This window comes from Gopherus flavomarginatus, chromosome 5, assembly GCF_025201925.1.
Source record: "Gopherus flavomarginatus isolate rGopFla2 chromosome 5, rGopFla2.mat.asm, whole genome shotgun sequence".
Classification (NCBI taxonomy): domain Eukaryota; kingdom Metazoa; phylum Chordata; order Testudines; family Testudinidae; genus Gopherus; species Gopherus flavomarginatus.
Genome location: NC_066621.1, coordinates 17800458 through 17813171, shown reverse-complemented (window position 1 = coordinate 17813171; position 12714 = coordinate 17800458). Strand labels below are relative to the sequence as shown.

The following is a 12714-nucleotide window of genomic DNA, read 5'->3' as shown; positions in this document are numbered from 1 at the left end:
CTGCTGGTGGAGGGTAGTTTGGTTGGCTTCCTTGTGAACGCTGTACTGATGGCACTGCCTATGGTTGCCTACCACACCTTTCAGAGAGAGCCCTGTGCTGCACCTCTTATCTTCACCCAATGGGAAAGAGGTGAGAGTCAGCGTGTTCTGCTCCTGTATGAACCTGAGCATGTGGAAAATGATCCACAAAGGCTCTGCGTTGGACAGAAGCTCCCTGGAGAAAGTGGTTGGCACCTGAACCTGGGAGACTGTTGGTAACGATGTGCAAGGAGCCCGATGAACTGTGTCTTCAAACAAACCTCTGTCTGTGTTTGCATTAAGCAAGGTGTGAAGGTGTAAGAGATGCCATTCCTCTAGGGTCAGAGGCCTGGGGCTAGCTGGCCGATTAGCCCTGCCCACTGCACCTGAGAAACAGCTGGAACGTAATTAGCTGATCCATATTTAAAAAAAAAAAAAGCAACAGGAAATGGCAGAAAGGACTACAACACCCTCCAGGAAGCGAAGGGGCCAGGGGCTGCGAGCCCGTTGGACTGCTGCTGGAGCTACTGCAAAGAGGAATTGCACCAGAAACCAGACAGACAGACGGGAGACTGCGTGGAGTCCTTTATTGCTGAGGCTCGGAAGTACGAGCCAGGAAATGTTGGTTACGAGAGTTACTGGCATGAGGGACAGGCTTGGGGAAGGGACTCCTTGGTCGGCACAGACTGTATGAGAAGAGTTGGTGAGGGTTTTTTGTTTTGTTTTGATATGTTAAGAAGGCTTAAAATGAAACTGCTGGAAATTGCTTCCCTGGATTCCTTGAGAGAGCTCAGACAGAATTACCTCAGGGAGTGAGCTAATTCAGTGGGAGGAAACTTGGTCTGGTAGAAGGAAGGTGCTCTAGGATAGGCCCCACCCTCTGATACTGGGACTATCTCCAAGGGGGTTTCCCCATGCTGTACATTGTTTGTGAGAATCCTTATGACAGGTCTCATTCCCCCTGAACAGAGACAACGTCGTTTCTGTCCCTTGGCACTGTGTGTGCGCTGCTCTCTGAGGTGATGTGACTTAGGTGGCTCTCAGCTCTGGCTCTCTGGGGAGGATACTGTGCAGATAAGCATCTTGGATAATGCTGCACACTGATATGGCAGAGCAGCAAGTCCCTTTGCAGCAGTTGGCAACCAGAGCACCAGGCTTTCTATTGCCATGGGAAAGGTCTCAGTCTCCGGGTATGTCTAAACGGCAGTTGTAGGTGTGATTGCAGCTTAGGTAGGCAAATGTATTAGCTTTAATCAAGCTAATGTGGCTAAAAACAGCAGTGAAGACACAGTAGCATAGACCTCGGTGCAGGTTAACAATACAAGTATATACCCAGGGTCTCTGGGCAGGTTTCTTCAGCCCGCCCTGTAGCCCATGTTTCCACATGTTTTAGCGTGTTAATGAGATTAAAGTGAGTACGGGTATGTTTGCACAAACTACACATCTCATCTCTGACTGCAGCATATACATAGGGTGAGAGAGAAAATTCTCTTTTAACTCTTAGGGTGGTACCACTGACACCGGGTAGCAGTATTCCTTTTATGTTCAGACCCAGTGTGAACCTTAGAGCACTGACCACCTCTGTGCTTTGTGGGGAAACACAGAGAGGTATCCTCAGCTGTCACAAGTTACTAGCTGCAGAATATAACTGATAAAGCACAGTTTTAACCCATCCCTCTGCTCCCACTCTCTGTTGTTAAATGCTAACTCAGCCCTGCAATGGATTCCTGGACTTGTTTTATGTAGTGGGAGTGTTTGAGTGAGATGGCCCAAGATTACCTGATCCATTGCACTACTGCCCCATTTTGGTCCACCCCTGGGTAAGGTATCTCTCTGGACACATGGGGAGCATCCAACTGGTTTTCTGGAAACATCCAGCCAGGCTGGACACATTTAGTAAAACTGCTAGTTTTTCATTACAACACTAAGTCTCAGTGAATCAGGACAAGACACATGGAGAGCTGAGACACGACAATGCCCTTTATTTAGCATCACCTGGATGAGTAATTCACATAGCCCATTGCACCCTCTGTAGATTGAACCCGAGACACACTGTGGCTGCTAAGATATGCCAGTGAAAGTCCCACTCGTGCACTAGGTGAAAGCACTGCCAAATGCTGCATCTTTGGTTTCTTTTGCAGGGAAGCATTTTCCATTAGCCTTGCAGGCAAAGCCTGGCATAGCAAACAAAGGTTATCTGACATGTGGGTATGGGGAAAACCAAGCAGACTTTCTCATCCTGTCCACGTCCGTGCAGCATTGCTACATGTATGTGTGTTTTTCCTGGGGGAGCTGGGAGTTTGGCTGGACAGATTCTTGGAGTTCTTTATTTTTCCGCCCATCCTCTTCTTCCTCCTCCCATCCTGTCCAAGCGTTACCTGCATCATCCTTCCAGTTCTCTTGTACTGGAAATGAAAGAGGAACACTGAATAGAAAGTAGATGAGAGATAAGAAATGGAGACAGTTGCTGACAACCTCCCATACGGATGGCAGGCTCATTACACATTCATTCAGCTTCAGCATTTATCCTCTCCCTTAGCAAGCAGCAAAGTTTGCCCTGGAACCTTATTGCAATCCCCCAGGGCTCTTTTCCCTCTTGATTCCCTAGATCTGTAGCCCAGCATAGTGGAGTGTCTCCCAGTTCCGGTTAATTCTGTCATGTGAAAGTTCATGAGATCACCTGAGAGTGGAAGGCGCTGGTGTTAATTCAGGTTGTGGCTCCCTTCCCTCATGGCTCCGCTCCTCTGACGGCTGGTGATGGTAAAGATCAGTACGGCTGTCAGGAATTTAGCAACCAGGAGTAACGTAATGATGCAGACGAATGCATTGAAATGGGCCTCAGGAAGGCTGTTATGGGAAACCACACATACAACAGTTTAGCTTTAACTAGGAAAGGAAGTTTTCCACCTTTTAATGATATTTTGGTAACAGAGAAAGCCAAAGACAATCACTGTCTATCGAAGGTTCTCGTTCTTCCTGCCCACGCATGCTGGGACACATGGGAGGCTGCAAAGATTACACTTGTTCTAAACTATAGTTTTAATCTAAAGAATCTCATTAATGGATAAACAATGACATACAGGAACTGCTGAAGTGCAGCCAGCTCTGGGCAGGAATGCAGCAGCTGTTTATCAGACACGCAACAACTCCAAAGAATAATTTTGGATCAGGAAGAGATGAAGAATTTCATGCAGCAAGGCAGCATGAACCCCATATTGGAGGTGGGACAGGGTGCCACAGCATATCCTTTAGTCTTGTGTTGGCCACAGATGTTCAGGACCTTGGTTTGGCCTCTCATCCAAAAGCAGGGTTGCAATACAATCACATTAGTAAAGAGCTGAACCTTTAATCCAGTGTGAAATCATAATAAATATAGCACCGTATTTAATAGAATATAAAATCACAGAAGTTTAACAGCTTCCAAATAGTTCGTAGTTGTAGTAGCCTTTAAAAAGAGGGGAGTGATCAATGGAGGCCAAGCATTTGACGTCTGAACGGACTTAGGGGCCGCATTTTGTCATCCGCTCTCTGCACAGTCCTCCTAGCGGTAGAATTTTATCTCATAGGGCCCAACCCTGCAAGATGCCGAGCAGCTTCACCTTGCTGCACACAGGATATTCGGCACCTGGCAGAATTGCAGCTCTTAGCCTGCTCTCGGAAGTCAATGGGAGGTTTGCTGTTGACTCCACTGGAAGCAAGAGCAGGGTCTCAGAGTCTGATTGGACTCGAGAAGTTGTTCACCACTCTGACTGTTGGGGGAGATAAGCAAAGGCACAGATGGCAGTTAGGAACGTCACTCCCATGGGAGTTGGGTGCCTGGCTGCCGTTCATGCCTTTGAAAATTCCACACCAAGTGACACCAGGGCGTCAGCACGGGTCAAGAGAGAAACCATGAATTCCAGGAATTAGCCATCTGGAAGGCAGAACGGTGACCGGGAAGGCAAGGGCAGCTGATGGAAATGAATCCAATTCCTCCTCTGGAGCAGTGGTTTTCAACCTTTTCCATACATGCCTCCTTTTCCAATACCGGGTCATTACCCTCCTCTCATCTAGCCCTTTCCCACTGTTCTGCTACCCCTCCCCCATTTAGCTAGGTGCAAAAGGCATAGTGCTCATGTCTCTCTGGCATTTGTTTATGTTCCCCCTTTCCATCCTCCCTCAAACTGCGAACCTCTGCTTGAGAGGAAGGAAAAAGATCTTCAAACCCGGCCACAAAGGGGTGTCAAATGCTAATCCCCATCTGGGTTTCAGAGCCCAGGACCCCCCAGTGAAATATACCAAAGAGAATTAGACAGTCAGCTGTTGGAATTCATTCTTTCTGTTTGATTTGTACCAGCCTCTCTAGGATTCTATAGGAAGTGTGGGCTCTGTAATGATGCCTGGCAATTTCTGTGTCAGAACAATCTCAGCTCTCCTAGCTGGGAGACTGCTCTTGAGAGCAATGAATACGCTTGGACGCTCCCCCAGGGGGGATAGAATTACCCCACAGGGATCTGTATTGTATTTTTCGTCTGTATAGTTGGTGTAATGATGGGTTAAGTTAATTTCCATGTGTGAATTCGCTACACCAGCCCCGATTTTTGTATTTAAAGCTGGTACTGAGGTGGAGTAGACTGATCCTTCTGCCATGGTGGGTTCAGGCAGTCAGTGAGCAGAGCCCATCCTTCATGCATCAGTTGTTCACTTCTCTAGGATGCTGCTGCCAAACTTCCCTCACATCTGCTAGGCTCTCCTATCGCATTATTATAATGTGTAGCATGGAAGCACCTAGCAGACTCACTCACAGACCAGGACCCCAGTGCATTAGGGGCTGTGCAAACACAGAACAAAACAAGGAGGTGCTTACATCTCAAACAGCAGTGTCATCCAGCTAGCCCACTCCTCTGCTGTAGCCAGCCAGCTTACTGCTTGGCCATATCTCATTGGTTCAGACTGTCTCTCCCTGCCTGCTGCACTCTTTCCAAATAGCTGACTGCTCATCCAGGGTAACCCTGTCCTACTGGGCAATGGGTCTGGCTTCCCCCAGCCACTGCAGAGGAGTCACACCCAGCAGGCGATATACCCTAGGTCCCATCGCTGCTTTAAAGCTGGTGCAGTTGCTGGGTAAACTAAGCCCAGGGATGTGTTCCTTACAGAGATCTCAGTGCAAGAATGAGCCTGCAGGATTACCTGGAGATGCTGTGCAGAGCCTTGGGCTCGTCTGGTGCCTGAGTCTCCATTACACCTGCTGATGGAAACAGAACAGTTTAACTTCCCATGTAACTTCTCGGCCTCATGGCTAGAGGGGTGAAAACATTATCTTTATTCATAACCAGAGGTCATCACCTTTGCTCTGGCTCCTCGTGAATGCTGAGAGGTGAAGTTTGGGACCTCTCTCATGTAATGACTGCAGTGGGTTCCACTGCTGCAAAGCAGGAGTAAATAAGAGAAGAATCTGGGCCAGAACCTCCAGGCTTGCAGGCCCATTAGACAGTGACATGACAAGAGTATCCTGCTAGTAATTAGGAAACCATGGCATCTCTGCTACCTGGGCTTGGATACTCCGGGCTGTGTTCTCAAGACGAGCATGGCATTTGGATTTTATAGACACTTGTAATCTGAATAGCGAATGCTTGTTAGCCTACAAAGGCCATGAGTAAAACCCGTCTGCTCTTCCTGTACAGGGACTATTCCTCTGGGCCATTGAGTGAAAGGAGAAGATGCAGGAAACACATGAGGTCACCACCACATTTATGACTGTATCTGAAGAGCTTGATTCCTGGTAACATGGAACTTTGCAGCTTACTCACTAGAGACTAACCTGCCATTGCTAACTGCATGGATCCAAGGATGCCCAAACTTCACTGCGTTAAGGGCCACATCAGCAATGTGCCAGGAGTCTCAAGGCTGCGTACACTTGGTATACAAATTTACGTAGTCTGGGTGCATATCAAACACATGGGGCAATAATATTGGTTTCACAGAATCATAGGAATGCAGGGTTGGAGGGAGGGACCTTGAGAAGTCATCAAGTCCAGTCCCCTGCACAGAGGCACGACCAAGTAATCTTAGATCATCCATGACAGGTGTTTATTCAACCTTTTCTTAAAAACCTTCCTTGGAAGCCTGTTCCAGAGCTTAAAAACCCTTATCTTTAGAAAGTTTTTCCCAATATCTAACCTAGGTCTCCCTTGTTGTAGATTAAGCCCATTACTTCTTGTCCTACCTTCAGTGGTCATGGAGAACAATTTATCACTGTCCTCTTCACAATAGCACTTAATGTATTTGAAGACTGTTATGAGGTCCTCTTTCAGACTTTGTTTCTCAAGACTAAACATGCCTAGGTTTTTTAACCTTTCCTCATAGATCAGGTTTTCTAAACCTTTGATCATCTTTGTCGCACTCCTCTGGACTCTCTCCAGTTTGTCCCCATCTTTCCTAAAGTGCGGCACCCAGAATAGGACACAATACTCCAGCCGGGGCTTCACCAGTGTCAAGTAGAGCAAGACAATTACCTCCCATGTCTCATGTAAAATCCTTCTGATGGTACATCCCAGGATGGTCTTAGCCTTCTTCCCCACTTCATCACACGGTTGACTCATATTCAACAGGAGATGCACTAAAACCCCAGATCCTTTTCAGCAGTGCTACCACCTGGACAGTTCCCCACGGTGCATTTGATTTTTCCTCCCTAGGTGAAGTACTTTGTGCTTGTCTTTCTTGAATTTCCCTTGTCGATTTCAGACCAATGCTTCAATTGATCAAGGTTGTTTTGAATTCTAACCCTGTCCTCCAAAGAGTCTGCAACCCCTTCCCTTTGTGCTTGTGTCTTCCCTGCTAGGGGGAATAGCAGCTGTTTGCTAGATTTCACTAGCAAAGAAACATTGTGGTTAGTCATCTGTGTCCTTGGCCTACTGTTGCAGAGGAGGATGGCTGCAGGCTGATAGGCTTTGCTCTGCCTCTCAGCTCACCCCTCCTGCATTAGCACAAAGACTACAGAGGACGAACTATGGTCTTGTAATAAAAGCACTGGACTGGGAACGAGGAGATCTGGGTTGAGTTCCTAGATCTGCCCACAGACTCTTCCTGGATAACCTTGGACAAGGCACCTAATCTCTCTGTGCCTCAGTTACTTATCTATGAAATGAGGATAGCAGCACTTCCTTGGTCTGCTTAGATTATAAACTCTGGGAGCAGGGAGTGTCTCTTCCTCTTGTGAATATACAGCACTTAGCATAGTGTGGCCCTGATCTCAGCTGGGGTTTGTAGATACTACTGTAATGCAAAATATTAAAATGCATGAAATCTTGTTGTATTGAAACCACAGCCTGGGGACCTACCTCCCAGCACCTCCACTTTCACCTTCTTTAAGGTCCTTGCTTCTCCTAAGAAGTCAGTCTTGCACTGGTACAACCCTGCGTCCTGTTTCTGGAGTCTCTCCAGGGTGACCGTAAGGACCCCAGTGTGGATGTTGTCAGCAATGGAAGTGTTGCCATTCCACTTCTTCAGGAACTGGAGCCAGAAGCGGCGGGCACTGACCACGCGCTGGCACTCAGTCTTATTGACGTGTTTGCACCAGCTCTTCTCTCTCCACTTGTTCTCCTTGGGACTGTAGGCGCAGCTGATGGTGATGGTCTCTCCTTCCATTCCATACACCACTGTGGTGTTCTCTGCCACACACAGCTCTGGGAGAGAGAAAAGATAACCTAACTTCAGTCTCAATCATCTTCTCTCTGACGCACACACTTCTCTTGTCCTCACTAGGACAACTTGGACCTGTAATTCCCCATCTCTGTAGGAGGTAGCAATGTGGTGTAGATGGATGGCTCTCAGCCTTTCCAGACTACCATACCCCTTTCAGGAGTCTGATTTGTCTTGCCTAGCCCAAGTTTCACCTCAGTCAAAAACTACTTGCTTACAAAATCAGACATAAAAATACAGAAGTGTCACAAGACACTAGAACTGAAAAATTGCTGACTTTCTCATTTTTTCCATATAATTATAAAATAAATCAATTGGAATACAAATGTGGTACTTACATTTCAGTGTATCGTACATAGAGCAGTATAAACAAGTCATTGTTTGTATGATATGCTAGTTTGTACTGACTTTGCTAGTGCCTGTAGTAAAACTAGGCAAATATCTAGATAAGTTGGTGTATCTCCTGCAGGACCTCTGCATACCCCCGGGGTACACCCACCCCTGGTTGAGAACCACTGTTGTAGATGACAGGGCATCATCCAATCATTTATCACTGTCCTCTGCTCACTCTCCTTCCTCAGTCCCCAAAGTTTGGGCATGTTCAGATTCAGGATTTTGGTTCAGGCCTTCTCTAGTCTTTACCTATTGACCCCCACTGATGCGTCAGTCAGCTGGGTTTTCCTGTGGGAGAGAGAAGAGAGGAGCTCTTATCTCCTCAGAGGAAGAATTTGTCTCCTGAAATGCCACAAAAACCTTCCCCTTCCACACTTTCTTCCTTGCATGATGTTGAACATTACATGGCCTTGCTTGGACTCCAATCAGAGCTCATCAACACCTCACCTTGCCTGGTCAGATACTTGCTCCATAGTGATAGGGTTCAAGGCCAGAAGTGACCACAGATATTCCAGGATGACCTCAATGACGTGAGGCACTTTCATCCTCCAGGGGCTGATCACATTGCTGGGCCAGGGAGCAAGAAACTTCCAGAAATTGAACCTGGGTCTTTCCTTGGACACTGAGGAAGATTAAACCTACAGAGTCTGCTTGGCAGTTACGCCAATGGCCCCTCGCCCTGCTCTGGTGGTATGCAAATGGAATTCACAACCACTGTAGGGCTCCTTTACACTGCCAGAGTGGTGCAACGAGTTCTTGGTATAAAGGAATCAGATCCACAGGCACAAGCCAGTCTCCAGTTGTGTGGCTGGAGGGTTAATTCTTAGTTCTGTTACTGACCTTTTAACACTCGTGGTTTTGAGAAATCTCTTTTTGCTTTGTTTCCTGGGGTACTGCTAATTCTAGCCCTGCCCTATGAGCAGCTGATCTTTGATTATTTTCCTGTTTCTCTTGAGTTCCTTCTAATTTCTGTTTCTCTTCAAGCTGCAGATGCAAAGGGACCACATTTTTTGAGATATTTATACTTTTAGAAGGAAGTTGTGTGTTATTTTGGGGAGTCTGTGTTTTAGGTGGAGGCTTTTCAGTCACTAGCAACTGCTGCAGAAGAATTCTAAGTAGAACTGAAGACGGAAATACATTGGGAATGGATATTACAAGGGCTTCGCAGAGCCGCCTGTACTGAGATGATTAAGACTGCCACAATGTTTGGGAAGATGCACCATCTTCTCTTATTTGTAAATATTCTGAGTAAATGTTAAGCTAAAAAAAAAATAGGCGTAAAGACAGGTGTTTTGCAAGCATCGCATATACTGCTTTGCCAATGCACCTCAGTCCTGACCGGCAACCCCCTGCTGTTGTAGGCTTGGGGTTCCACCCCCACCCCGGTGCACCTCTGTTCTGACCCGAAGCAGTCCCTGCCATTTCATTCTTGGTCAGAGACTGCCAGTTTAGGGTTGGTAACGTCCCACGCAAAACTCTGAGCCTTTATCTTTCAAAACAATTCTGCTGACAGATTGCATATTATCTGTGTTCCTCCTCCCTCGTTCTTTATTACTGAGGATGACATAGATGAGCCCAAGCCAGAATGTTGGTTGCAAACACCCTATCATTTTGGAAAGTCTGGCCACTCATCCAGATTTTGCAGCTGTGGCCCATGTGTAATGGAAATAGAGCTGGTGCTTGTAAAACATGCATCTACTATGATGTATATTGCAAAAAAAACCTACAAGCCCCCATGATGGACCAGAGCCCCATGGTGCTAAGGGCTGTACAAACACAACAAAAAATGGTTCCTTCCCAAAGAGCTGGCAATCTAAGCATAAGCCAAGAGACAAACAGGGTGGGACAGACAGATGGTAGGACTGCATGTGCCAAGACTAGAGAAGAGGAGGTTGAGAACCGGGTGGAGAGGGAAAGCTGTTCCTTACAGATGTTCATCTACTCCTGTGTCTTATTTCCCACATGAAGTCCCCATAGAATAATGGTGAGCATGACATAAATGCCACTAGATAGATGACTGTCATAATGGATAGGGGCTCAGCTTCTCTCTGTCCATCTCCCAGGCAGAGAGGTTTTGAATGGGTGGATATCATAGGAGAGTGAGGCGGAAGAACCGTGTTTCAGGCATCCTTCTCAAAGTGATGTGGTCCTGGGTTATTCCAGGGTGTTCCAGGAAGAGAAGTCCAGTCCAGGTTCCTCCCATGGGAGAGCTGGAATTTTTGTTTGTCAGGCTCCGTAGAAAAAGAAGGAAAGAAACTGACAGGATGGGCATGGGACTGGAGGAAGGATGGTCTTGACATTAAGGCAGTGGAGTGGGACTCAGATAGGCCCTGGTTTTATTCCCAGAATTGCTACAAACTGTCCCCTTGTGAGCATTGGCAAGACATTTAACATTTCTGTGCCTTAATTGCCTATCTATACAATGGGGCTAATGCTTCCCTGCCTCCCGGAGGTGTTGTGAGATGCTCAGTTGTGACGGAGGCCAGATAAGCACCTAGATAGATTTTTTTTTCCCAATATTTTTTCCATTTTACCTAGATGTATCAAATGATCTCCAGTGGTCAGCTCGATATCCTCAAGCCTCGCTCTCCCTCCTCCTGCCCCCAAACTCCTCTCACCAGGAATCTCCGGAGAGAAAGAACCTGAGTTCCCACATTTAGGGGTTGGTCCTCCGAGTGCCAATGAGTTATCTGCTCTGTTAAGCCTTATTTGCTCCACTAGGACCTTTAGCTGCTGTAGTTTGCATGTAAAATAGTCACACAAACTGGATTTTGCAGTCTCAGTTGCTGAGAGTGCAGTTAAAGGCGCTTGTTATTTCTTCCAAGGTGTTTCCTGCTCTGACTCACAGGTTCTCTGACAGACCTCAGCCCACCACCCTGGAAGCAGCTGAGTGGTAGCATCTCCAGCGTCCTTTGAAAAAAATCAAGAGTAAAGAACACAAACCCTGGAAGGGAATGAAACCATGAATGCAGCTGGTGAAGAGCATGTAGTGTAGTGACTTATGTTTAGAGGAGCCCTTCTCATCCCCCACCCCAAACTACCGGCTCCTTCTGCATAAGAATGGCCATACTGGGTCAGACCAAAGGTCCATCCAGCCCAGTATCCTGTCTACAGACAGTGGCCAATGCCAGGTGCCCCAGAGGGAGTGAACCTAACAGGTAATGATCAAGTGATCTCTCTCCTGCCATCCATCAACACCCTCTAACAAATAGAGGTTGGGGCACCAGTCATGGGATGCATTCCCTCCTCCTCCTGCTTTGTATATTCTCTGTGGTTCACGTGTTCACTCGCTAAGCATGTTACCATGGCTTCATTTGACTCCATCTGCTGCTTCAATACTATTTGTGGCTTCTTTGCCAGACATGTTCTAGAACTCGCATGGGTCGGGAGGGAGGTGGGCTTATTCTCCATTGCTTTGCACCTTACATTGTCATTTGCACAGCAAACGCGAAGTGGGTGGATCATGGTACCAAATCACTATACTTGCATATGATGGTCCCTTTGCACAGGTGCAATTATTGCACAGGGCACAAGACAGCAGAGACCCAGGCCCAGAGAATCTACCTCTTTTCAGTTCAGTGCTGAGGATAATAATCTTGAGCTGGATCCTGCTGGGCGCAGAACACCTCCTGCAAAGTTTTGAGCTCCCTCAAAGCCTGTTGCAGTTAATCTTGACCTTAAAAGATAGCTACCTGCTTTGACTTTTATTGGCACTCCCACTGATAATTGTGGGTGTGGGTCCATTTAAGAACGTTCACAATGGAATCATCTTCTCTGACTCCAGAACAAGCAGCTGAGCCTTGCGTCCTGTGCAGCGTTTGCCTCATGGTCCGTGCTATGACTCATGCTAGATGTTGGACAATGCTAGTTATTGCTCCAAACCTTCGCCTACCCCTCAACCTGACACAAAAGGAGTTGGATGCTTTCTTACCTGATAAGGAGACCAATAAGATCAGATGCATGAGCTTTTCCATGTCTCTTCTTCCCCCTATCCAGCAGCGCAGCGGGAAGTCCGAACAAAAATAAAAAGGATTCTTGCCCAAGAGAAGCTTTTTTCTCCTTGTTCTGCAGGAAGGAATGAGAACAGGAACTTGGCTTCCTTTCCCTCCTGCGGATTGAGCAATGTACCAGGGACAGATGCTTCTCTGACTGGCCGAAAACTGGGGCAGCAGCAATGCCCAGTGGGAGCCAGACTTTGGTCTAGACAGCCTGAGAAGAGTTATCATGTGATGAGGAAACCATGCGATGCAGAGGCGTTCTGAGACCAAGGGATGATGTTTTTCATTCTCAATAGGCTTTCTAGACAAGCTTTTGCATGATGTGAACTTCCCGTGTATGGATGGAGATCATGTCTTGACTATCTCAGAGTGGGCTTTGCCAGGCAGATCACCCAGACATCTTGAAAGGTGGAATAGAGGGGCTGAGATACAGCCTTGGAGATCTCCACAGAGAACCCTAAGATTGTATTCAGACTCTTTGCTCGTCCTTTAGTGACACAACTGGAAAGAAACTACAGAAAAGCTTATCACGTAAGGCAGTCCAGTAACTTGATGTGACTGTTTAGAACAGGAAGTGAGGAATATTGTAACAGTTTAAACTGCTGGTTGTTTCAGACCAGCACAA

General features: G+C 47.0%; 1 protein-coding gene across 2 annotated transcripts; it reads right to left on the bottom strand.

The window, feature by feature from the left end:
• Positions 1-1985: 1985 nt before the first annotated feature.
• On the bottom strand, positions 1986-12630 carry LOC127051151 (triggering receptor expressed on myeloid cells 2-like). Of its 2 annotated transcripts, none has more exons than XM_050953095.1 (5): positions 12023-12630; positions 7338-7682; positions 5188-5242; positions 2699-2865; positions 1986-2423 (listed from the first exon to the last, which is right to left on the bottom strand). In XM_050953095.1, exons 1-4 carry the CDS (start codon positions 12315-12317, stop codon positions 2721-2723), a joined length of 840 nt encoding a protein of 279 aa, XP_050809052.1. In that variant the 5' UTR covers positions 12318-12630; the 3' UTR covers positions 1986-2423; positions 2699-2720. The 2 variants fall into 2 exon arrangements, with proteins under 2 accessions (XP_050809052.1, XP_050809051.1); XM_050953094.1 differs by having other exon boundaries at positions 5188-5245; positions 12023-12627.
• Positions 12631-12714: the final 84 nt, after the last annotated feature.